A 25,950-nucleotide genomic window follows, 5' to 3' on the forward strand; every position below is an offset into this window, starting at 1 on the left:
TACTTTTTGCTATATTGATATCAAGTAAGTGGCTCAATTAGCAAAAGCCCTTTACTTACAAAGCAAAACCTACTTTTTAAAAAAAGCATGTGTAGCCAGTTTGCAGCAAATCTTTTTGGAAAGTATTTTATATTCATTATTATTTTTTAAAATAACTTTTCCTGCTGGGCGGTGGTGGCGCACGCCTTTAATCCCAGCACTCGGGAGGCAGAGGCAGGCGGATCTCTGGGAGTTCGAGGCCAGCCTGGTCTACAAGAGCTAGTTCCAGGACAGGAACCAAAAGCTACGGAGAAACCCTGTCTCGAAAAATCAAAAAAAAAAAAAAAACTTTTCCTATGGTGGTTAGTTTTTTTGTCAAGTTGATGCAAACTGTAATCATCTGGGAAGAGGGAAACTTCAATTGAAAAAAAATGCAGTAAGCAGATTGGCCTGGGAGCAAGCCTGTGTTGCATTGTCATAATTGATAATATATGTGGGAAGGCCCTGTTCACTGTGGTTCCATCTCTGCGCAGCTGGTTCTGGATTGTTTTAGGAAACAGGCTGAACAAACTGTGGGGAGCAATACAATAAGCAGCATTTCTTCATGGTTTCTGTATCAGTTCTTGCTTCTAGGTTTCTGTCTGACTTTCCTCAATGGTGTACTGTTACCTGGAAGTATAGGATAAAATAGATCATTTATTATCCAAGTTGCTTTTGCTCCTGATGTTTTATTATAGCTTTAGAAACCTAAGGCATTGTGCTTGTGAAATATACATTCAGAAAAATATATAGAATTTATACATATAGTTTTAAATTTTTACTATTTTATTTGTATGGGTTTTTTTCTGCATAAATGTCTGCTCATGTACCACATTTGTGCCTGATGCCCACCGAGGCTAGGAAGGGGTATTAGATTCCATGGAACTACCATTATAGACAGTTGTGAGTCACCATGTGGGTGCTGGGAATTGAACCCAGATCTTTTGGAAGAGTAACCAGTGTTCTTAACCTCTAAACCATCTCTTCTGCTCTCAAGAATTTATACATACAACTCAAATGATTATAAAGGAAAATTCAGGAGATCGTGAGATGGTTCAGTAGATAAAAGTACCTGCTGTGAAGCTTGACAACCCACATTGAATTCCCAGTACTCACTTGGTAGAAGGAGGGAACTGACTCCAGCAAATTGTTTTATGATCAGCACAAGTGTGCAGATCCACTGAGCTATTTTACCAACCCCTTACTTTATTGTTTTAATACTCGCATTTCTATTTCTAAGCAATCTAGTTTTATCTGATTGTTGAATTCTCTCACCAGGGCTTCATAGTGAGACTGTCTATAATAAATGAGGGAGGAAGGGAGGAGCAGACTTCATCATTCCTTACTACATCATGCATTGATAGTATGCTACTAAGTTATATGCCTTGAATGACACAAAGTTAAAAATAATGTATGTCACTTACTTTCAAATGGCTAAACAAATGAAACAGCTGTGAGTATTCATGTACCAGTGCATGTGGAAAATAGACGTTGATGCGCATTGTCTTCTTTAATTGCTTGCCATCTTTTCTTTTTGAGGCAAGGTCTTAACTATGTCTTGGCTGCCTACAACTGTGTAGACCAAGATGATCTTAAATCTACAAGATCTGCCTGCCTTTGCCTCCTGAGCTGTAGGATTAAAGGCACATGCTCACACCCAGCCTTCTACTTTATATTTTGAGCCTAAGGCTTACTGATTTGGCTAGGCTAGATAGCCAGCACATTCTAAGAATTCTCCCTTCTCCAGCTCCCCAGCCCTGGAATTGCAAGCATGCATTGCTGCACCTGGCTTCTAAAAGGGTGCTGAGGATCTAAATGTAGGTGTCCATACAAGTACTTTACTACCAGAGCATTCCCCAGCCCCCTGAAATATTTTCATATTGAAAAAAAAAATCCCAAACATATTTTTTAAAAAGTAGCAAAATAATATAATGAAACTTGTTCATGATGTTAACCTGGATTCCTAATTGGTAGCTGCTTTCTTTATGTCTCAGAAGATGGAGATGTGGTAAGTTTTTTGTTTGTTTGTTTGTTTGTTTGTTTTGGATTTTCGAGACAGGGTTTCCCCGTAGTTTTTGGTTCCTGTCCTGGAACTAGCTCTTGTAGACCAGGCTGGCCTCGAACTCACAGAGATCCGCCTGCTTCTGCCTTCCCAGTGCTGGGGTTAAAGGCATGCGCCACCACCGCCCGGCAGAGATGTGGTAAGTTTGGGGCTAGCCTAGTCTACATAGTTCTGGCAGACAGGGCTAAATAGTAAGATCCTGTCTCAGAAAAAGTGATAAACGAGTAAAGAAGACAATGCGCATCAATGTCTATTTTCCACATGCACTGGTACATGAATACTCACAGCTGTTTCATTTGTTTAGCCATTTGAAAGTAAGTGACATACATTATTTTTAACTTTGTGTCATTCAAGGCATATAACTTAGTAGCATATTATCAATGCATGATGTAGTAAGGAATGATGAAGTCTGCTCCTCCCTTCCTCCCTCATTTATTATAGACAGTCTCACTATGCAGCCCAGACCAGCCTCAAACTTTAGGTACTCCATCCTAAGTACTGATATTACAAGTGTACACCACCATACCTTGTATAGCGTAAACTGACTTTGATTTTTTATATACCAGAAGCTTTATAGTTGGATCATATGGTAGTTCTATTTTTAATTTTTTGAGGAACCATTGTATTAAGTCCCTTAGTGACTGGACTAATTTAAATTCCCCCATCTTCATAATTTGTTCTGTATTTTCTTTTTAACAATATATTTATTTTCTTTGGTGTGTGTGTGTGTGTGTGTGTGTGTGTGTGTGTGTGTGTGTGCGCGCGCGCGCGTGTGCACTACATGGGTACAGGAGTCCAGAGAAGTCAGAGGAGATTTTGGAACCCCTGGAACTGGAGTTACAGATAGTTGTGAACTTCCATGTGGGTTCTGGGAACTGAACTGGATCCTCTGTAAGAGCAGTAAATGTTCTTAAACACTGAGCCATCTCTTCAGACTTCTGTTCCATTTTGTTTATGATAGCCACTTTTGCTTGGGTAGGATGGAATTTTGATGTTAATTTTCCTGGTGACTAGAGATAATTGAATATTTCTTCATGTATTATTAGCCAATCTTAAAAAGAAATGAATACATTATGCCAAATGAAATAAAACAGACATAAATACTGTATGTGTCCACTTAAATGAATTATCTAGAATAAGAAAATTCAGAAATAGAGAGTAGAATGTGGATTGGGGGGTAGATGTGGATAAGATTTTTTTTTTGGTAGTTCTGGCAATCAAACATAGAATTTTGTATTTGCAAAGCATACATCTCCTAGTAAGCCACATTCTCAGTCCCCTAAAAACTGCTTTTCTTCTGTTTTAGAAATTAGTTTTGTTGTTTGTCCATGCCAGCTTGGAACTCACAGGTTTGGGTGATTCTCCATCCTCAGCTTCCTACTTAACTAAGACTGTAGGTGCATTCCATAGCACTCAGTTGGATAGGGCACTTTTATAATGCGTATAGATTTTCGGTTTAAAATGATGAATCATTTTGGGAATGAACTGAATTGATAATAGGATCAGCAAGATGTCTCAGTGTATAAAGTGCTTACCATGCAGACAGCTCGAGTTTGGTTTCTGGAACTCACACGAAGGTAGAACTAGAGAACCAACTCACACAAATGATAAAAATTTCAACAAGTGACAATAGCACAACATTGTGACCATACACTTAAAATAGTTAAAATAGGAAATTTGATTCTACATATATATTACTACAATTAAAAAAACTACTATTAGATGATTTCTAGAAGCTTACACAAAAGTCTTATAGAAATCATGCAATTTTACTTACTATGTATAGCTAAGTGAATTCAGGATTTGGATACCTGTATTAAATTTGGTGGATTGAGCTGAGCTGAGAACTAGGTTTCTGCATGTGAGACTTACTGAACTATATGCCAAGTGCTGTATTAGTCACTGTAGCTATATTAAATAAGATAAGGCATAGTCCCTGGAGTCTTAGTTGCTAAGTAGTACAGAAACAAGAATAAACTTATTAAGAAAGAAGCAATTAAAAATCAGGTCCTTGTTTTCCCCTTAATGATTTCTCTTGTAGGGTGACATTAAATTATCTTTTTTTCCCCTCCCTTAGATTGCTATGGGAATATATGACCACATAAAAGGAAGTGTATTCTGAGAATTCTGATATCTGAGATGTAAGTGGACTGACTGAAGAGTGAAACAGGAAAAAGTTCAGTGCCAACCTTAGTTATAATGGCTACGGATTCTGGGGAGCCAACTAGCACAGAAGATTCTGAGAAACCTGATGGGGTTTCCTTTGAAAACAGGGTTGCTCAGATTGCTGCACCTCTGATTGTAGAAGCTAGAATGAAGGAAAAAACAAGCACCTTCTCTACTGCCGGGGAAAACATTGAAAGAAAGAGATTTTTTCGAAAGAGCGTTGAGATGACTGAAGATGACAAAGTTGCTGAATCTTCCCCTAGAGATGAAAGAATAAAGGCTGCAACAAACATTTCAAGAGTAGATAAGCTTCCTACCAATGTGCTGAGAGGTGGACAAGAAGTTAAATATGAGCAGTGTTCAAAGGCAACCTCAGAATCCTCAAAAGATTGCATCAAGGACAAAAATGAAAAGGAAATGGAAGAAGAAGCAGAAATGAAGGCTGTAGCAACTTCCCCTAGTGGCAGGTTCCTGAAATTTGATATAGAGCTGGGAAGAGGAGCATTTAAGACAGTATATAAAGGACTGGACACTGAAACGTGGGTTGAAGTTGCTTGGTGTGAACTACAGGTGGGTTTATAATTTTCTTGGCTTTATGAATTCCATGTTTAGCTGCCTTGACCGCCAGAGTAATCCAGGTTGAAGAAAAGTGAAGATCCCTTCTACTGTTGTCTAGAATTTATGTTCCTTTCTAATCTGTTAGGAGCCCATGGCAAACTTTTTAAAAATTATCTTTCCCTGTTTTTCCTTTTTTTGGCAATGCTGAGGATGGAATCTAGAGCCTTTTTACATCTTAAGTAAGTATTCCACCAGTGAGATATATTTCCAGTCAATTACTTTTTTTTTCAAAGATTTATTTATTATGTAAAGTGTTTTGCCTGCATATATGCCTGCAGGCCAGAAGAGGGCACCAGACCTCATTACAGATGATTGTGAGCCACGATGTGGTTGCTGGGAATTGAACTCAGGACCTTTGGAAGAGCAGTCAGTGCTCTTAACCTCTGAGCCATCTCTCCAGCCCCAGTTACTTTTATCTTAATTTTTGCAGTGCTGGGAATAAACCCAGAGCCTTATACAAGTATTCTATTGTTGAATTATACTCTGCTTCTCTCTATCTAATTCAATGCTGGGAATAAACTCAGAGCCTTATTCAAGTATTCTATTGTTGAATTATACTCTGTTTCTCTCTATCTAATTCATTCATTTGCCTATTTAGATTATGATGGTTGGACCAAATTTGGGGCCTTGTACATGCTAAGCAAATGCTCTACCTCTGAACTATAAAAAAAAATATCCAGCCTTTGGAAATACAACTAATTTTCACTCTATATTTACCATTTTTCATTTGCCATTTTGAGACAAAGTCTCCAGTGTAGCCCAAGCTGGACCTGAATTCTGTATGTAGCCTAGGCTGGGCTCAAACTAATGTTCTTCCTGTCTCAACCTCTCTAATGCTAAGATCGTAGGCATATGCCCATCATGCTTGCTTTCCTTTCCTGTTTTGAAAAAGAAAAAGTCTATGTTGTGACATTCTTTGGGAAATTTTTTTATTAGTTTCAGGAAATTCCCCAAATTCTCATTCATATCTCATTTTAAGAACTGAATTTAAAAAATAAATAAAAAAAAGAGTTTATATGTCTCATTGGTTGATTGTTGCACTATATAATTAAGTGTATGATAGAAGTGTATTGAGTATAGTATCTACCTTTTTCTTACAAAAAACATGAAATTCAAATATTTTCTAAATAGTAAAGATTTTCTTAACTCTTTGAAAACTTCTATTGATATTCTGTCCTCATGCCTTTGAAATTTACAGCAATGTGAAATCACCAGAAGCTATAGAGGTTAGTTAGCTCAATTTGTTTAGTGAGGAAAAATTAAAGAAAAAAATGGGGAGAACAACTAAGTTACCAGATATTTTGTTCTATGATAGATTTTTTTGTGTGAGGGAGACTGACAAATGAGGGAGAAAGCAGCATAGAAGGTATTAAAATGAGAATAGTTTCCAGCAGATGTAGGTCAAATATAAGGAGAACAAGCCTTGGTAACCTCAGTCAACTCATGAGAAAGTTCAGTGTTATATGGGATGCTTAAAATTAAGATTGGGACTGGGATTATGGCTCAGTTTAGTACACAGTGCTTGCCCTAACATGCATGAGCAAAGCTTTGAGTTCAATCTCAGCACACATATACCACATACCTGTAATCCTGGTGCTGGGGAGGTGGGGGCAGGAGGATTAGAAGTTCATAGACATCCTTGACTATGTGAGACCCTTCCGCAAAACAACAGCAACAAAACCAACAATAGAAACAGAAAACAAACCACAAAATTAAGATTGAATAAAGACAGTCACTAAGTATAGGTTGCTTTTAGTTATTTGTTGCATAGGCTTTTTATAAAAAGAAAAAGAAATTGGTATGTGTAGTAGGTTGAATAATGACAACTCAAAGATGTCCATGTCTTCATCCTTAGAACTTTACATTGTTAAAAGTACCTTTGTAGATGAGACTATTAGAGATGGAAGTAGGGAAATTATTTTGGTTCATCTAATTACCAGTGTTTGTAAGGAGACAGGTAAGTTGGCAATCATTTGAGAAAGATCTAAGAATCGAGGCAGAGTTTGGAGTGATGCTGTTACAGGACTTGGGTCACCAAGTCAAAGGATGCAGATAGTCTAGAAAGCTGGAAAAGGCAAGGAATTAAACAGTTGCCTAGGGTCCCCAGAAGAAACAGTGCTCTTGTCTGAATTCTAATCTAGTGTGATTCACCATAGATTTCTGATTCTCATTTCCTCAAGATAATATGTCTGTATTTTGATCCACTAAGTTTATGCTAATTTGTTAGTATAGTGATAAATTAATACAAGCTAATACAGTTGTCATTATTTTTTTGGTTTCTCAACAAATACACTCCTTGCAATGTGCCAGACTTATACTATGTGCTCTAGACACAAAAAGCAGACATAGCCAGATTTCATAAATCTTATATTAGGAGTTTATAGTCAGTATAGGAAGAAGCCTTGGAGATTAGCGTTAGCAAAAGATGAAAGGGTTGTTAAATATGGGTTTGTTCAAAGGAAATGAGAGGTTAGAAGTAGAAAAAACCAGAAGTACTACTCTCTTACTACATCATTTTTCTTTCTGCATTTATTTTCAGGTGATTTTCAAGTTACAAAGATATATTATAAACTAAAATATTGAACTTAACCAGAGTATCTCAGTTTCCCCACAAAAACTCCTCTTTTCAGTTCTATGATCATATTCACGTTTCTATACTGTGTTTACTTACATGTTCTCCCTCCTCTTTAAGTTATTCCTTGAAAGGGTACTAACAGTTTCTCCCTTCCCCTCTTCTCTTTTTCTTTCAGAGATGAGGTCTCACTGTATAGTCTTCAAAGACCAAGAACTCATTAAGTAAACCATATTAACCACAATTATAAAATCCTTTTGTTTATTAAATGCTAGTATTAACAACATGCATTACCGTGGTTGGCTAGCTAAACTCCACATTTTTGGCAAGATTACCACAAAAGTGATAACTCAGTCTGTGATAGCAGGGGATACATGGTGTTGCTACATATTAATGGTAGTGTAATTTTGACCTCTTGACTACAGTATTATCTGCCAGATTATTCTTACTATAAAGTTATTCTTTTTTCTTTTTAGATTAGTATGTATCTTTGGAGTATGTACTTTGACACTGTAAAAAGTACGCTAAGAATTTAAATCACTAATTTTTGGTGCTCTCTGGTGTGTTTACATAGGTAATCTACAGTGTAATTATGGCATTCTGGGTTTGTTTCTTTTTTGTGAGATTGATCTGGAACTTGCTGGCCCAAGCTGGCCTTGAACTTTTGATCCTCCTGCCTCAAATAGCAAGTTTCTATTTCCTATTTTTCTTCTATGTTTATCAATTGCCACTATCTCTTAGCTTTGTGTGGTCTTTCCTCACTATGCTGTTAAGTTTCTGAAAATTTAACTATAGAGGAATTTGTAGTTGAGGTGTTTTAGTATAGTTAGTAACAATGGGATTATATACTTTGCATTTATCATAAAATTAAAATTTAATTGAACACTTGTATAAATTCTTACTATTTTAGGAGAGATGGCTCTGGTTAAGAGCACTGGCTGTTCTTCCAGAAGTCCTGTAAAAAAGAAAAAAAATCTTACTTTTTTATTTAATTTCGGCAACAGTTATATGAGGTAAAGATTATTATTTCCAGATAGCAGATCTGAGGTTTACGCACATTAAGTAACCTGGTCAAAGAGTGTATTCCATCATTTATAGTTTTATGTACATGTGTCAAAATTATGATACTTGGGCAGTGATGGTGCAAGCCTTTAATCTCAGCACTTGGGAGGGAGAGGCAGGAGGATCTCTTTGAATTCAAGGCCAGCCTGGTCTACAGAGGGAGTTCAGTGCTACATAAAGAAACCCTGTCTTGAAAAAAACAAAAGAAATGTAATTACATGTTTTTCCCCTTCATCCAACCCCTCCCATTTCCTCCCTCCCTTTCAAATTCATGCCCTCTTATTTATATTACTACACATATAAATATATAAATGTAATCTTCTAAATCCATTTGTATTGTTTATATGCATATATATTATTATCTTTAAACTTAGCATGCCAAGTTGTGTTACCATTGTTCAGGTCTTGTTTAGGAATCCATATTGTTGAGATTTCAAGGGTGTAGTCTCCCTGTCATATATAGAAGACTAGAACCTTCCTAGTTCTCCGGCTTTTACAATCCTTTTCTGCCCCTCTGTGCTGTTCTCTGAGCCTTCAGTGTTATGTTATAGATGTAGTAACTGGGACTGGGCACCCCAAAGTCAGTTGTTCTCTGTATTTTGACAAGTTCCTGCTTTCTGTAATCATCTCCATCTGATGCAAAACATAAGTTATTTTTACTGCACGGTGGTGGTGTACATCTTTAATCACAGCACTCAGGAGGCAGAGGCAGGCGGATCTCTGTGAGTTCGAGGCCAGCCTGGTCTACAGAGCGAGTTCCAGGACAGCTAGGGCTATTACACAGAGAAAGCCTGCATCAAAAAACAAAAACAAACAAACAAAAAGCTTATTTGATGAAGAATAAGAGCTCCACCCACTCTTAAGAAGGGCTTAGAGGTCTAAATCTCTGCCTCCTCTTTCTTACTTTTAGGTGATTTCTCACAAAGTTACCTAGGCTAGCCTCAAATTCCTGGGCTCAAGTGACTCCTATGCTATCATTCTAAGTAATTGAAACTTCAAGACCACAAGTGCTCACCTCCTTATCAGGCTTCCCAGCCCTCTTTTATGTTAAGTACTTTTTTTGCATGTTTTTTCCCTCTTGTTTTAAAATTTTTTTTATTGATATTTATCGAGCCCTACATTATTCTCTGCTCCCCTCCCTATCTCTCCCTTCCCCACTTCAATACCCCCCGAAGGTCCCCGTGCACCCAATTTACTCAGGAGATCTTGTCTTTTTATACTTTCTACTTCCCATGTAGATTATATCTATGTAAGTCTCTCTTAGTGTCCTCATTGTTGTCTAAATTCTCTGGAATTGCGGCTTGTCGGCTAATTTTCTTTGCTTTGTGTTTAAAACCATATGAATGAGTACATGTGATAATTGCTTTTCTGTGTCTGGGTTACCTCACTCAAAATAATGTTTTCTAGCTCCATTTTCCTGCAAAATTCAAGCTGTTGTTTTTTCCTGCTGTATAGTACTCCACTGTGTGAATGGACCACATTTTCCTTATCCATTCTTCAATCGAGGGGCATTTAGGTTGTTTCCAGGTTCTGGCTATGACAAACAAAGCTGCTATGAACATAGTTGAGCATATGTCCTTGTGACACGATTGAGCATCCTTTGGATGTATACCCAAAAGTGGTATTACTGGGTCTTGAGTAAGGCTGTTTCTTAATTTTGTGAGAAATCGCCATACTGACATCCAAAGGGATTCTGCAAGTTTGTATTCCCACCAGCAATGCAGACATGTTCCCTTTTCCCCACAACCTCTCCAGCAGAAGTCATCAGTGTTTTTGATCTTGGCCATTCTTACAGGTGTAAGATGAAATCTCAGAGTTGTTTTGATTTGCATTTCTCTGTTGACTAAGGATATTGAACATTTCCTTAACTGTCTTTCAGCCATTTTAGATTCATCTGTTGATGAGTTCTCTTTTTAGGTCTGTACTCCATTTTTTTTTTATTGGATTATGTGATCTTGTGGTGTCCAATTTCTTGAGTTCTTTGTATATTTTGGAGATCAGACCTCTGTCTGATGTGGGGTTAGTGAAGATCTTTTCCCATCCTGTAGGCTGTTGTCATTTTGTCTTGTTGACCGTGTCCTTTGCTTTACAGAAGCCTTTCAGTTTCAGGAGGTCCTATTTATTAATTGTTTCTCTCAGTGTCTGTGCTGCTGGGGTTATATTTAGGAAGTGGTCTCCTGTGCCAATGTGTTCAAATGTACTTCCCACTTTCTCTTCTATAAGGTTCAGTGTGGCTGGCTTTATGTTGAGGTCTTTGATCCATTTGGACTTGAGTTTTGTGTATGGTGATAGATATGGGTCTATTATCATTCTTCTACATGTTGATATCCAGTTATGCCAGCACCATTTGTTAAATATGCTTTCTTTTTTCCATTTGATATTTTTTGCTTCTTTGTCAAAAATCAGGTGTTCAAAGGAGTGTGGATTGATATCCGGGTCTTCTATTCAGTTCCATTGGTCCTCCTGTCTGTTCTTAAACCAATGCCAGGCTGTTTTCAGTACTGTAGCTCTGTAATAGAGTTTGAAGTCAGGGATTGTGATGCCTCCAGAAGTTCTTTTATTGTACAGGATTGTTTTGGTTATGCTGGGTTTTTGCTTTTTCATATGAAGTTGAGTACCATTCTTTCGAGGTCTTTGAAGAATTTTGCTGAGCATTGCATTGAATCTGCTAAAAAAAACTTTTTTATTAAAGAAAAATGCAAATAATATTTTAGATGTATAAAAAATAAATATTAGGGTTTGAGTGTAGTCTGAGTATGGTACTAGAGGACTTGCCTCATATATTCAAGTTTTTGGATTTAATTTTCAGCATTGAAGGGAAAAAGAAGATAAAATAGCAACACGATGGAAAATGAGGGTCTACTACTCATCTTAAGAAAGAAACACAGAAATAATGCTTGTAAAGCTTAGGACATGCTTGAGTATAATAAGCAGTAGTGGTAAAATGCTGAAGAAGTTCTTGTTCAGGAACGTTCATTGAGCTGGACATAGTAGTAGTAGTGCCTTTAATCTCATCACTTAGGAAGTGGCCAACCTATGCTGCAGAAAAACTAAAAAAAAAAGCAATGATAGGAGACTTTGTAGATAGGTAGTATTTTGAAACCTTTGTACTATATATTCTTTTTTTTTTTTTTTTTTTTTTTTTTGGTTTTTCGAGACAGGGTTTCTCTGTGGCTTTGGAGCCTGTCCTGGAACTAGCTCTGTACACCAGGCTGGTCTCGAATTCACAGAGGTCCGCCTGCCTCTGCCTCCCGAGTGCTGGGATTAAAGGCGTGCGCCACCATCGCCCAGCCTGTACTATATATTGTTACCTGAACAAGTTATTTTATATAACTTTAATATCATTGTTATTTCTTTCACATTTGAAGGAATAGATCCATGTAGCCTGATCTGGTTTTGAAGATCATTGTTGATATTTACATTAAGAGAGTGAGATTATAGTGAGATTATAAGATCATAGTTTACCTTTCAGAAAAAAATGTTCCTAATTTTGGATGTGACTCATGGCATATATAGTTCACTGGGATGAGGAAGGCATGGCTGTGGGTCCAGTTCCTGATTGATGCTGGAAGGCAGCTTGGGAAGCAGAGAACAGAGGAATGAGTGATCCTCAGGTGGCTTTCTCTTTTTTTCTCTTTTTATCTGGTCTGCACTCTAGCCAATTGGATAATGTATCCACATCCAGGTTAGGTCTTAACTTGCTCAGCTCATTTTCTTTATAATCACCCTTTACAGGCATATACAGAGGTGTGTTTATTGATATCAGTGTGTGTTTAATCTGATCAACCGTAAAATCAAAATTGACTATTGTAATTCCTCTCTTGTCAATTTGATACCCAAACACATCACTTTTAAACCACAATACTTCAAACATGTCATATTTAATAATGTAAAATATGTTTAGTCCCTTGCTAACAGTCACCAAAATCTTGACAGTTCTAACATTGTCAAAAAAAAAAAGCCCCAAAAGTAGCCAGGCAATGGTGGCATATAACTTTATCCTAGCACTTGGGAGGCAGAGGCAGGTGGATCTCTGAGTTCGAGCCTAGCCTGGTCTACAAAGAGAGTTCTAGGACAGGCTCCAAAGGTACAGAGAAACTGTGTCTTGAAAAGCCCCCAACAAAACAAACAAAAAAAAAACAACAAAACAAACAAACAAACCCAAATGATATAGTCTCTTTCGAGACTCAAATCAGTCTCTTAACTATGATCTGCAAAGTAAAAAAATACAAATTATATAGTTCTACCATACAGTGTCACATGTCAAACATTCCAGTTTCTAAAGAGAATTCTGATTCTTAAAGAAATATAACAAAGATCAGACCAATGCAAGACCAAAACCTAGTAAGGCAAACACCAAACCCTGTAATTCTCTGTCTGATATCCAGGGCTCATGGTTGCTTCATCTGGGTTCTAACAGGCTTGGGAACTCTGACTTAACTCAGTAGCTTGTAGCATTCATAGCCTGTTAGTGGGCTCTGTTTGCCTCTCACATCTCCAGTTCCTATTGAAATATAGGCTTCACCTTCACAACTTCATGAGCAGAACACCTGACACTGCTATGAGTTTCCTGGCATCAGCAGCTTTTGGAGCCAAGGCCTCCCCAACATTTCAATTTTTGTATGCCTACAAAGCCAAGTAGATACACCATGTAGATAATGCCAAGATCCTACTGGGACAACAGCTTCAGTAAACTCTGTGTGCCTTCAGGCTGCACCTGGGAAAGCACTTCCCTAGGTAGCTCTGCTAGAGCAGGGTGCCCTGGAAGCAGTCTTAGTTCAGTCACTCCCTCTTAAATATATGTTCCTTATGTTGAATAAAATACTTATGGTGATTAATCATGTTGCTGTTAGTCTAGATCTCAGAAAAGGTTTTATGTATATTTTTACTATTCTACATATTAAAATTGATTAAATATTTAGCTAACATTTATAAAAAAGATAATATTCTTTTTAATGTACTGTGGAGTAGTTGAATTTTGTTTGATTTGAATTTTCATCTATTTACTATCCATATAAATTAGCAAGTATGACACTAAAACTTTATGCTTATTGTTTTTTTATGATCTAACTTTGGAACAGCAATATTTATGGCTCATTTCCATAGACTAGATTATTTTTTAAGATAGAATCTCCCCATTACCTTCGGCTGACCTCAGAATTTAGTGTTCTTTTGCCTAAGCCTTCTCAGCACTGGGATTACTGGCATGTAGCACCATAACGAGCCTTTAGATTAGCATTTTAATGGCTCTGTGCTCTGTTAGCTATTACTACTCTCTAGTTTGCCTTTCTTGCACCAAAAACTCTCGTTATTAATGACAGGTGGTTTATTCTATCAAAATCATTACCTAGTGTCTGTGTGTCTCTGTATGATCAAAGGAGGATTACAGTAGTAGCTGAAATCTCTACTAAAGTACTTCCCTTTGAGTTTGGTGCTAGTTTACCACATTTTCTGTCCCCTGAATCAGAAGTAGAAATTTAAAGGTACTGACCCTGCCTTTTTAGTGGACTTTTTCTCTAGCAGTATGTCTGAGGCAGCAGCTATAAAGTTTTATAAAGTTGTTTACCCCTAGTTGTAATTACCTTTGATATTTAGAGGTGAATTATTAAGTAGAGTAATTGAGTTTGTCACAAGAAATACTTATGTTCTACAATGTTAATCAGAAGGCTTAAAATATATTAATTGTTCTTTAGTGTGATCTGATCTTCCAGGTATGAATGCTAGCTAATTGCAGAACCATTTAGGACATATTAATCATATTAGGAAAGATAGGAAAACCTAGTATTTTACTTGTTTTTGTTATTTTCTATCCTTAGTATTCCTTGCTTTTGTTAAGTCCCTTAACGGTTTTTGATTTTTTTTTTTTGAGATTGGGTTTTATGTAGCCCAGGTTGGCCTTGAACTCCTGATTAACCTGTCCAGCCTCCCCGTGTAGTAATAGGAGCGGCGGGGCTGCGTCCCCAGCACCTTGGCCGCCTGGCTAGCTTATGCCCCGAAATAATTACACGGACACTGTATTCTGTTAAACACTGCTTGGCCCATTAGCTCTAGCCCTAACTGGCAAATTCTGATATCCCGATCAACCCATCTCTAATAAACTGTGTAGCACCAGTCTTACCGGGAAAGATTCTAGCCTACGTCCTCCTGGGTCTGAGCTTCATGCATCTGCCTCAGAGAGCAGAGCTATGGCGTCTGCCCGGGAGAGGGGAACATGGCGTCTCTGAGCTCACTTCCTCTTCCTCCCAGCATTCTGTTCTGTTTACTCCACCCACCTATGTTCTAACCTATCAGGGCAAGCAGTTTCTTTATTTAATTAACCAATGACCTTCCTCCATCATCCCCGCTTCCATAATAGGTTTGCACCACCATACAAAGGGTTTTTTGAACACTTTTTAAAAATTATTTCAATTTTTTTTATCATTATTTGTGTGTGTATGAGGGAGAGGAAGAGAGGAATTAACATACACCATAGCATGCATATGGAGGTCAGAGGACAACTTTTGGGAACTGATTGTCCTGCCATGTGTTCTAGAGATCAAAAGGTCATCAGGCTTGCACAACAAGCTCTTTTACACACCGAGCTGTCTCACCAGCCCTGAAGATTTTTTATTGTAGCATAATATGCATAAAATTCAATTTTAATTGTTGAATTTAGTGACATCAAGTATAGTCAAACTGATTTATAATTACTTACACTATCCATCTCTAGAAAGTTTTCATCATCTCAGATATAAACTTTGTACATATTAAATGATTATTCTCAATTTCTCACCCTCCCTAACTTTTGATAACCAGTTCTACTTTCTAGTAGCCCTTGCTGGCCTGGAACTCATACGTAGACCAGACTGGCCTCAAACTCATAGATCCATTTGCCTCTGCTCAGTTGTTCAGTGTCATCCTGGCTACATGAGACCTTGTCTTATTACAAACAAGCAAACAAACAATACACTTCCTTTCAACAGTGATAAGCCTAAGGGTGATGTCATAGGATGTTTCCAGATACTATAGTGAATCCCTTTAATCCTAGTACTCAGAGGCTGAGACAGGCAGGTTTCTGTCCAGCCTGCCCCATGTAATGAGAACACCAAAACAAACAAAACCAACCAACCAAGTTGAACTATATATATGTTACTTGGTGAAACATGTTCAGTTCTTTTTGTCAATGCTGGGAATCACACCAAGGGCCCCATTTCATTTTTTCTATAATATCTGAGTTATATCCCCTGAATCTCTCTTCAAATCTTTATTTTAATTGGGTTGTTGATTATTAATTAAAATTAAAGCCATAATCTGATGTCTTCAATGTACCTACTATGATAGCTAAGAATACCGACTGTGTCTGACTTGAGTTTATACAGTTGTGCATGCTGTCACAGCTGCTGTGAGTTCATATATGCAGCTTCCCTGTTATCCTAGAAACACTCTTTTGTAGTAGTCACCCTCAACATCTTACAATCTTTCTGCCATCTTCTGCAATGACCCCTGAGTGAGCTAGCTTTCTTTCTTTCTTTCTTTCTTTCTTTCTTTCTTTCTTTCTTTCTTTCTTTCTTTCTTTCTTTCTTTCTTTCTTTTGATTTTTTCTTCCTTTTTTTTTGGATTTTGAGACAGGGTTTCTCTGTAGCTTTGGAGCCTGTCCTGGAACTCGCTCTGTAGTCCAGGCTGGCCTCAAACTCACAGAGATCCACCTGTCTCTACCTCCCGAGTGCTGGGATTAAAGGCACCTGGTTTTGATCCCTGATCTTTAAGAGGAGCAGGGTGTGATATAGATGTCCCATTTGGGATTTAACACTTTGTAATCTCTTGTCTGCATGTTGGTCAGTTGTAGGTATCTGTGTTAATCACCATCTACTGCTAAAAGAAATTCTTTGATGACGGTTGAGAGATATACTAATCTATGGGTATAACAGTCACTAGAAGCTGGTTTCATATTACGTTCATTTTGCATGTTCTCTTCTAGAATCTGTGAGATGTTTAGTCACAGGTTTTTGGCTCCAGTAAGAGCTTGAACTTTTTTTTTGTTGTTGTTGTTGCTTTGTTTGTTTTTTTGAGACAGGGTTTCTCTGTTTAATAGCCCTGCTGTCCTGGAACTTGCTCTGTAGACTAGGCTGGCTACAGAGAAACCCTGTCTCGAAAAACCAAAAAAAAAAAAAAAAAAAAAGAAAGAAAGAAAATAGAAAAGAAAAATGTGCATGGAAATTTCTGTGTTATTAATTTGGAACTCGTTCTTCCACTTTAGGACCGCAAATTAACTAAAGCTGAGCAGCAACGGTTCAAAGAAGAAGCAGAGATGTTGAAAGGCCTCCAGCATCCCAATATAGTTCGATTTTATGATTCCTGGGAGTCTATATTAAAAGGAAAGAAATGTATTGTGTTAGTGACTGAACTAATGACATCAGGAACCTTAAAGACGTAAGTTGACTCTGATAGTACCTATTGAGATGGAAATCATTTTAAGAAGTCATAAAAATTATTTATAAGCTTTCTAACTTAAGAATTTGTAGAGGGGCTGGGGCTATAGCTCAGTGAAATAGCATTTACTTAGTATATACAAGGGCTTGGTTCCATCCCTAGTAACTATAACAATAAAAAAGAACTTGTAGAATCTATTTCAGATTGATTGAAAAATCAAGATATTAATGAAGTTTGTTAGACTATGCAGTGCTGAAAAGTTAATGTTTGGGGACCTGGAGATGAAGTTCAATTGATTAAGTGCTTGCCTAGTATGCATTAAACCATGGATTCAATCCCCTGCACACATACAACTAGGAACAGTGGCACCACCTTTAATCTTAGCACTGTGTAGTGTGATAGAGATAGGAGGATCAGGAGTTGATGGTTATTCCTGGCTACATGATGAATTCATGATCAGCTTGAGCTACATGAGACCATGCCTTAAAAACCCAAAAAGTGGGGTAGAGAGATGTCTCATAAGTTAAGAGCTCTTGTTACTCTTGCAGAGCCTCCTAGCATCATTGTGATGGCTTATAACCAGGGAATCTAGTGACCTCTTCTGACATCAGTGAGTGCCTAGTACGCACTTAGAAAACATACATGCATGCAGGCAAGCCCTCATACACGTAAAATAAATAAATCTTAAAAACCCCACAAAAGTTAATGTTTTAGATATATCATAAAATTTGAGTTAAAAATTATTATAAATTATGATTGCATTTTAAAAGATAATGACTTGCTAAGGGTTTGGCCCAATTTATACATCTTGCAAGGAATAACTACTGTTTTTTTGTTTGTAACCAACTTTTTATTTGGTATGAATTGATTGTATAATCAGTTGTATATTTTCAACTTTATTATTTAAAGTTACAATTTGATTTTTTTTTTTTTTTGCTTTTTTGAGACAGGGTTTCTCTGTGGCTTTGGAGCCTGTCCTGGAACTAGCTCCTGTAGACCAGGCTGGTCTCGAACTCACAGAGATCCAAGTGCTGGGATTAAAGGCGTCTGCCACCACCACCCAGCCATTTTTCCTAACATTTTACAGTAAAATTTTATGTAGCCATGCCCTCCAGTGAATATATAAGTAATTATTTACACATAGAGAAGGGCTTTCTTTTTACAGTGGTGTTTTCATCCCACAACCTCATTCTAGTATGGTTCTTATTTTGAATTAAAAGTACTAGACTTTGTAGAGTATCTTTTGGCATAAGTCATACCATTTTTTTTTAATGTAATGTGAGGTGAGGTGGGATGGTAAACTTAAGTGTCCCGTAAAGTAACTGTAGGTCAGGTCACTGAAAGATGAGAACGAGGGTTTAAGTAGGGTTGTGGGGTTTTTTTTGTTGTTGTTTTTTGGGTTTTTTTTTTTTTTTTTTGCTACAGCAAACAATAGAAGATAATTCAGGGGGCTGGAGAGATGGCTTATTGGTTAAGAGTACCTGCTGCTCTTCCAGAGGTCAGAGATCAGGTCCTGGTCTCCACATTGGACAACTCAAAATTGTCTAACTTTAGGCCCTAGGTGGGCCATTGCTCTATTCTGACCCCCACAGGCATGTACGCTTGTGTGCACATTAACAAATACATAAGTAAAAACAAAAAAAATCAACCTTAAAAATTATTCAGTGGTAGTATTCATAGTAAGTAAATAAGCAGAGCAGCATACTTATAGTGGTACTTATAGACTAATCTGGGAATGTTTGTTTACACATGATCTTTGTTTCTTTGAATAGGTACTTAAAACGATTTAAAGTCATGAAGCCAAAGGTCTTAAGAAGTTGGTGCAGACAAATTTTAAAAGGATTGCAGTTCTTGCACACAAGGACCCCTCCTATTATTCACCGGGATCTGAAGTGTGACAACATTTTTATCACAGGACCCACTGGATCTGTGAAGATTGGTGATCTGGGACTTGCAACCTTAATGCGCACATCATTTGCTAAGAGTGTCATTGGTGACTAATATTTTACAGTTTCCTGCTGGGTGTTAGATTTGTCAGTTGTATAGGACTGGAATAAAGCTGATGAGTTAGCTACAGTTTTGGGCAAAATTTTGAGCACTGCCTGTTTTTTAAGGTTTTGTTTTTGTTACACACACACTATTTTTTTAAAATTAAGACAGGATCTTCTGTAACCTGGGCAGGCCTCAAATTTGCTATGTAATATATGACCTTGAACACTCCAGTCTTCGGATTTTAGGACCCAGACAGCACATTCAACCGTTAATTTGCTTTGAAATATTTGTGAATATGATTTGAAATACCAGTTATATGAAAACTGACTTATTTCCAATACCTAGTGTGTATATTTTATAGAATATATTAAGAACTAATTTTTTAATTTATCTTTATTTTACATGTATGGGTGTTTTACCTACATGTATGTCTGCATATACAGTGCCCACAGAGGTCTGAAGATGGTGCTGGAGCCCTCAGAGTTGGAGTTTCAGACAGTTGTTAGCCTTAGCCACCATGTGGATTCTAGGAACTGAACCCCAACAAGTGCTCTTAACAGCTGAACTATCTCTCCAGCCTCATCTATTAAGGATTATTGAAAGATTTTGAAGACTTAAAGAAAAAAATTTACTAAATTAATTTATGCAAATTTGAATTAAAAAGACAGAAATGCAAAATAAAATCAGATTTAATCTATATCTAGTTATCTTTTTATTTGGAGACAGGATCTCTTTATTATATAGTAATTCTGGCTGACCTGGAACTTGCTATGCATAGTAGTCTGGCCGCAAATTCAGAGATCCTCCTGCCACTGACTACTGAGTGCAGGCATCAAAGGCTTGCATCATAGTGCCTAGCCTTTTCTTTTCTTAGGACCGGATTTTATTGTAGACCAAGATGGCCTTGAAAATACTATGTAGCTGAGAATAACCTTAAAATTCTTTAACCTTCTTGCTTGTTACTATACAAGTACTAGGATTACAAGTGTGAGCCACCATGCCTGTCTAAAGTTAGATTTTTTTAACATCTTAACCTTGAATTGTACTTTAAATTGTACTTCATCAGTAAAAATGTTAAATTTGTTATTTTTTTTTTTTTTTGAGATAGAGTCTCTCTATATAGCCTTGGCTGTCCTGGAACATTCTGTAGACCAGGCTTGGCCTCAAACTCAAAGAAATCCATCTACCTCTGTTTCCCAAATGCCAGGACTAAAGGTGTGCACCACCACACCCAGCCTAACTGATAGATTTACTTTGAAAGAGCAGAAAGTAATAGATACTTTTTATGGGAAAGAATATCTTGATTAATATATCTCTTTAATAAAAATATGGTTATGGTGTTATTTTGTAGGCACTCCTGAGTTTATGGCTCCAGAGATGTATGAAGAACACTATGATGAATCTGTAGATGTTTATGCTTTTGGGATGTGTATGTTGGAAATGGCTACTTCGGAGTATCCATATTCCGAGTGCCAGAATGCAGCTCAAATATACCGTAAAGTAACCAGTGTAGGTATACTTTTATTCATTTTACTTCACAGATTGCCACATTTTGTGTTAAAATTGATAAAATTGACTTAGTAGAATTTAATTATAGGACAAAGGGTGTGACTTAGTGGAAGAAAAAAGAAAAAGTCCCTTCTCCATTATGGTTTATTTTTATATAACAATGTTAGTTTAACCATTCACTTAGAAAAGGTTTATAAAGGTTTCTATTTATGTACTTGAACTCTATTAGGGTCATATAAAATGTTCTGTATTGTTTTGGAGAAAATGTACAGGTATGGTACAATTTTAGATATTAGTTTTGGTCTTGGTTGTTTTTTTGTTTTTTGGGTTTTTTTTCCTGAGACAGCATCTCACTATGTGCCTCTGACTGTCCTGGAACTCACTACATAGATCAGGCTGGCTGCAATGTCAAAGAGATGCTCTGCCTCTGCCTATGACGAGCTGGGATTAAAGGCATGCTCCCCTACACCCGGTTTGATTGGTCTTAATTTTTAAAGCTGGATAATAAAACTAAAAGAGTTTGAAGGACTTTAATACTTTAAGTGCCCAGTTAGGAAATAGAATTCAGCATGTAGTTTGACAAGTGAATCTCTTATATAAGTAATGTTTTAATGTTAGAAATTGCAAGAACTGCAATGACAATAAGTGTTTGCTGCCCTAGGAAAGCTTACATTTCTAGGAGGAGAATAATATCAATAAAGAAATAGCTAGCAAGACATGGTGGTGCATACCTGTAATCCCAGCACTTGGGAGTCTAAGTTTGAGGCCAACCTGGGCTACAAAATGAAACCCTATTTAGAAAATAAGAAAAAAATCAGTATAAAATAAAAGGATAGGTGTATAGTAAGGGATGCAAAGTAGAATTGGAGTGTTTTCATTGTTTAGGGTAGACTACTTCGCATATAGCTGGGTGACTTGAGATAGATCATGAAAGAGATTGTTAATGTTTCAGGAAGTAAATAATAAGAGTCATCTTTTAATCTTTTAAAATTAAGTTATTTTAAATAGACAGATGACATTGTATACATTTATGGGATACAATATGATATATACAATGTAAAATCAAGGTAGTTTACCTCTAACTTCATTTCCTTATTATTTTTTGTGGTGAAACATTTAAAACTTACTTTTTAAGTTACTTTATAATATGCTGTGTTTTATTGACTATAGTCATTGTGCTGTGGACTGTATTTCAAAGCTTTTTCCTGCTGTTTAATTGCAACTTTTACCCATTAAGCAACAATTCCTAATTTCTTCCCAGCCTCTGATAAGAGCTCAGAAAAAGAACTGCAATGCCTTATTAGTGTATGTCCTTTATCTAAAGAACCCCAAGTACAAAAGTATTTTGTGCTTGATTTATAAATTATAATTCTATAACTGTCTTCACTTACATATAGAGAAAGGCATGAATTGCCAAGAAAATCAGGAAGAGGTTAGAGGAGAGATTATACAGGACGTTTTCTATGTATAGAATAACATTATCAGGGTTTCACTGTGTCACTGAGGCTGACCTTGAACTCATGAATTTCTACCTTAGCCTCCCAAGTTCTGTGCATAATACAGTCTTTTTTGTGATTCTGGGGATGAAATTTAGGGCCTAATGAAAACTACACAAGTGCTCTACCACTGATCCATACCCTTAGCATAACTGCAATTTTGAATAACTATTATTTTTATATTAACATACAAAAATACCATATCACAATTTACATTTGTACCTCTCTCAAAGCTTCTTGAATTTTGGATCCAAATTAATTCCCAATCTTGCTAGATTTATCTAGTATATGAGTCTATTTTTTAAGGTAGTATGATAGGTTTAGAAGTAGATCTTAGGTTGTCTCAATTTATGGCAATTATTTTTCCAGATTAATTTGCAATTTTCTATTTAATGACTACAATGATAATTGGATAGTTTTCTTTTTTTGTTTTGTTCCTGTCCTGGAACTAGCTCTTGTAGACCAGGCTGGTCTCGAACTCACAGAGATCCGCCTGTCTCTGCCTCCCAAGTGCTGGGATTAAAGGCGTGCGCCACCACCACCTGGCTTGGATAGTTTTCTGAAAGCCTAAAACTTATAAACAAAAGGTATAAAATGAGCAGATTAAGGTAGATGACATGCTTACAGGAAAATTATAAATTGTCTGGACCTCATATTTGTATTTTTATTTTAAAAGTGTACATATAAAGTAATAGTTACTTTTTCACATTTTTATATGTATGTATTATTTTAATTTGTTCTTATTCATCCTCTCACTAATCTCTCATATTTTCCCTGTCTGCATCTTGCATTCTATTCCCACTAATAATCCTCACTCTGCTTTTGTATCATATGTATTTCATTATCCCCCAGTCTCTCCCTCCCTTTTCATGACTGTTTCTCCCCATTCTCACACACAGGCACACACAACACATACACATGCACACACACACACAGACATTATTCCACATATGGTAGAGAACATGTATTCTGGCTTATTTTATTTAACATGATTTCCAGTTTCATCCATTTTCCTGCGAGTGCTGTGATTTCATTATTCTTTATAGTTGAATAAAATTCTGTTGTATATATGTACCACACTTTTACTATATATTTATTTGTGAATAGACATCTAGACTGGTTAATTTCTTAACTGTTGTGGATTGTATATTAATAAACACAGTTGTATGAGTGTCTCTGTGGTATGTTGACTAAAGAGTCCTTTGGATATATACTCTGGAGTGTTATAGCTCTGTTATATGACAGTTTTATTTTCAATTTTTTGAGGAGCCTCCATACTGATTTCCATAATGGTTGCAATACATTACATTCCTACCAGCAACTGATAAGGTTTCTACTTTTCCACATACTTGCCAGCCTTAGTTTTCATTTCTTTTTCTTTTTTTTTTTTTTTTGCTTAATTTTAAAAGTTCTTTGAGAATATCATGCAGTTATTTTGATTGTATTCACCCTCTCTACTCCAGGTCTTCTCAGATCCAGTCTTTTTTACTTTACTTTCCCATTTAACTTAGTGTCCATTCATTCATGTGTCTCTCTCCCTGACAAGGCCTATTTGTGCTTTTCAGATTTTTTTATTCTTTTTTTTTTTTTTTTTTTTTTTTTTGGTTTTTTGAGACAGGGTTTCTTTTTAGCTTTGGAGCCTGTCCTGAACTAGCTCATGTAGACCAGGCTGGCCTCAAACTCACAGAGATCCACCTGCCTCTGCCTCCCAAGTACTGGGATTAAAGGCATGCGCCACCACTGCCCAGCTGTTCAGATATTCTTGAATGCTTCTACTGGAACATGGCCAACTTATCCGAGGCTTTACTTTTAGAGAAAACTGATCCATTCTCTATGAGCTGCTAAGAATTCCCAGTAGCCCTTCATTTAGGGGTGAAACTTTCTGCTCAACTCCCCTCTCCATGCTGAGATCTGGTCTGGCTTAGGCTTGTGCATACTGTTACAACTACTGTGAATTTATATGTGCAGCTGCCCTGCTGTGTCTAGAAGACACTGTTTCCTTGTAGTTATCCACTGCCTCTGCCTCTTTCAATCTCCTCTTTCTCAGTGATCCTTGAGCCCCAGGAGAAGGAATTGTGATATAGAGGCCCCATTTAGGGCTAAATATTTCATAATCTTATTCTTTGCACCTGAGCCAGTTGTAGGTCATTTTGTTTATTGTCTACCGCAAACAGGCTTCTCTGATTAGGGTCGAGAGATGCTTTAATCTATGGTTAATGTTTAGAAAATATTGTTTATTCTTTGTTTTTATTTGTTATATTTTTAAATTAGCTTACAAAGGGATAAGTTTGTTAATGGCATTTTCATGCATGCTTCATTTTGGTTGATTTCTCTCCCAGTCTTCCCCCATTTCCAACTTTCCCCCCACTGTAACTTTCTGCCTCCCCACATTTTCCCCCTTTTACTTTCTAGCTCATGTATTTATTAGCCATTTGTATTCTTTTATATAAGTTTTATTTGTTCATTTACAATTTCATACACATATTCTTTGACAGTTTTATACATATATTAATGTACTTTGATCTTATTCATCCCATTATTCTCTCTTATGTCCTTATACCTCAGACTAAACCCCTTCCTGCATCCCCTCCCACTTTCCTGTCTTTTTATTCTGTACTTACTGCACTTAATTTGGGTTCCTTGCCTGAGCATGAGTGGGGTGTTACTCACTTGAGCAAGAGCAACTTTCCAGTGACTACACCACTGAGGAATATGATTCCTGCATATGCATTATACAGCAGCCATTAACTGCCTATCATTTCTCACAGAACCCTTTCTCTGTTCCTGATGAAATGTTGATAACCCCAATTTTCTCTTGTTGGTATTGTTTCATATTTTTAGGTTATAATATGATGGGTGTCACTGTAGCTTTTTCTTTATACATATGTACCAGTAAATTTATTCTCATTTTCCCCCTTATCTCTGCCCTCTCACATGTCTGTCTGCCCCCTTAAGTCTGTTTCCTTTGTTCCTCCTTTTCTGTTTTCTTATTATATGTGTTTATTTTGAGACAGGGTCTCATCTTACCGTGTAGCCCTGGCTATCCTGGAGTTCAAGCTGGCCTTGAACTCACAGAAATCTCCCTGCCTCTGTCTCCTGAGTGCTGAGATTAGAGGCATGCACCACAGCTTCCTATTGCACATGTTTGTTACTTTCTTCATTTCTCTTAAGACATCTTACTCTTCTCTTATCCTCTTTCTAATTTTGTTACCTATAAACACAAACATGCAAATACATATGTACACATATGTAATTGTAAGTCTAGGTTCCACATATGAGCATGTAGTATTTGTCTTACCACGTCTGTTTTATTTTAACATGGTGGTTTCCAATTATAGCTGTTCTCTTGAAAATGTCATGATCATTTTATTTTAGGACTGCATGAAATTCCATTATGTATATGTACCACATTTTCTTTTTTCCATTCATCTGTTGGTAGACATATAGACTGACATTTGGGTACTGTGGTTATTGTGAATAGTGTGGCAGTAAACACAGATGTACAGTTCCATCTGTGATATGTTGGTGTAGAGTCTTGGTGCTGGGAACCAAACTTGAGTCTTCTGAAATAGCAGCAAATGCTCTTATCTGCTGATCTATTTCTCCAACTCCTTACTTTTATTATTTTTTTATTATTCATGTATGTCTGTGTGTGGTTATAGGCACATAAGTGCAGGTTCTTGTGAAGGTCAGAAGAAGGAATTGTGTCCTATGGATCTAGAGTTATAGGTAATTATGAGCCATACCTAATGTCAGTGCTGGGAACTGAACTTGACTCCTGCAAGAATATACACTCTAAGCCAGGTGGTGGTGGCACACACCTTTAATCCCAGTACTGGGGAGGCAGAGGCAGGTGAATCTCTAAATGAGGACAGCCTGGTCTACAGAATGAATTCTAGGACAGCCAGGACTACACAGAGAAACCCTGTCGTGTGTGTGTGTGTGTGTGTGTGTGTGTGTGTGTGTGTGTGTGTGTGTAGTATAAACTCTTAACTTCTGACTCATCTCTCAAACCCCTTTCATGTTTTCTTGATAGCCATTCTGGC

At 37.0% G+C, this 25,950-nt stretch overlaps 1 protein-coding gene across 1 annotated transcript in view; it reads left to right on the top strand.

The window, feature by feature from the left end:
• Window positions 1–25,950, top strand: part of LOC121445330 (serine/threonine-protein kinase WNK3) — a 136,209-nt gene that overhangs the window by 27,218 nt on the left and 83,041 nt on the right. Inside the window, exons 2-5 of the mRNA XM_041647408.1 lie at window positions 4,158–4,816; window positions 16,735–16,907; window positions 18,680–18,900; window positions 20,251–20,408. Coding sequence (XP_041503342.1) covers window positions 4,280–4,816; window positions 16,735–16,907; window positions 18,680–18,900; window positions 20,251–20,408 — 1,089 coding nt within the window. The 5' untranslated portion in view covers window positions 4,158–4,279. The remainder of the gene's footprint in view (window positions 1–4,157; window positions 4,817–16,734; window positions 16,908–18,679; window positions 18,901–20,250; window positions 20,409–25,950) is intronic.

The sequence above is a fragment of the Microtus oregoni genome, unplaced genomic scaffold (assembly GCF_018167655.1).
Source record: "Microtus oregoni isolate MIOR12 unplaced genomic scaffold, Mior012 000175F_ref0000477, whole genome shotgun sequence".
Classification (NCBI taxonomy): Eukaryota; Metazoa; Chordata; class Mammalia; order Rodentia; family Cricetidae; genus Microtus; species Microtus oregoni.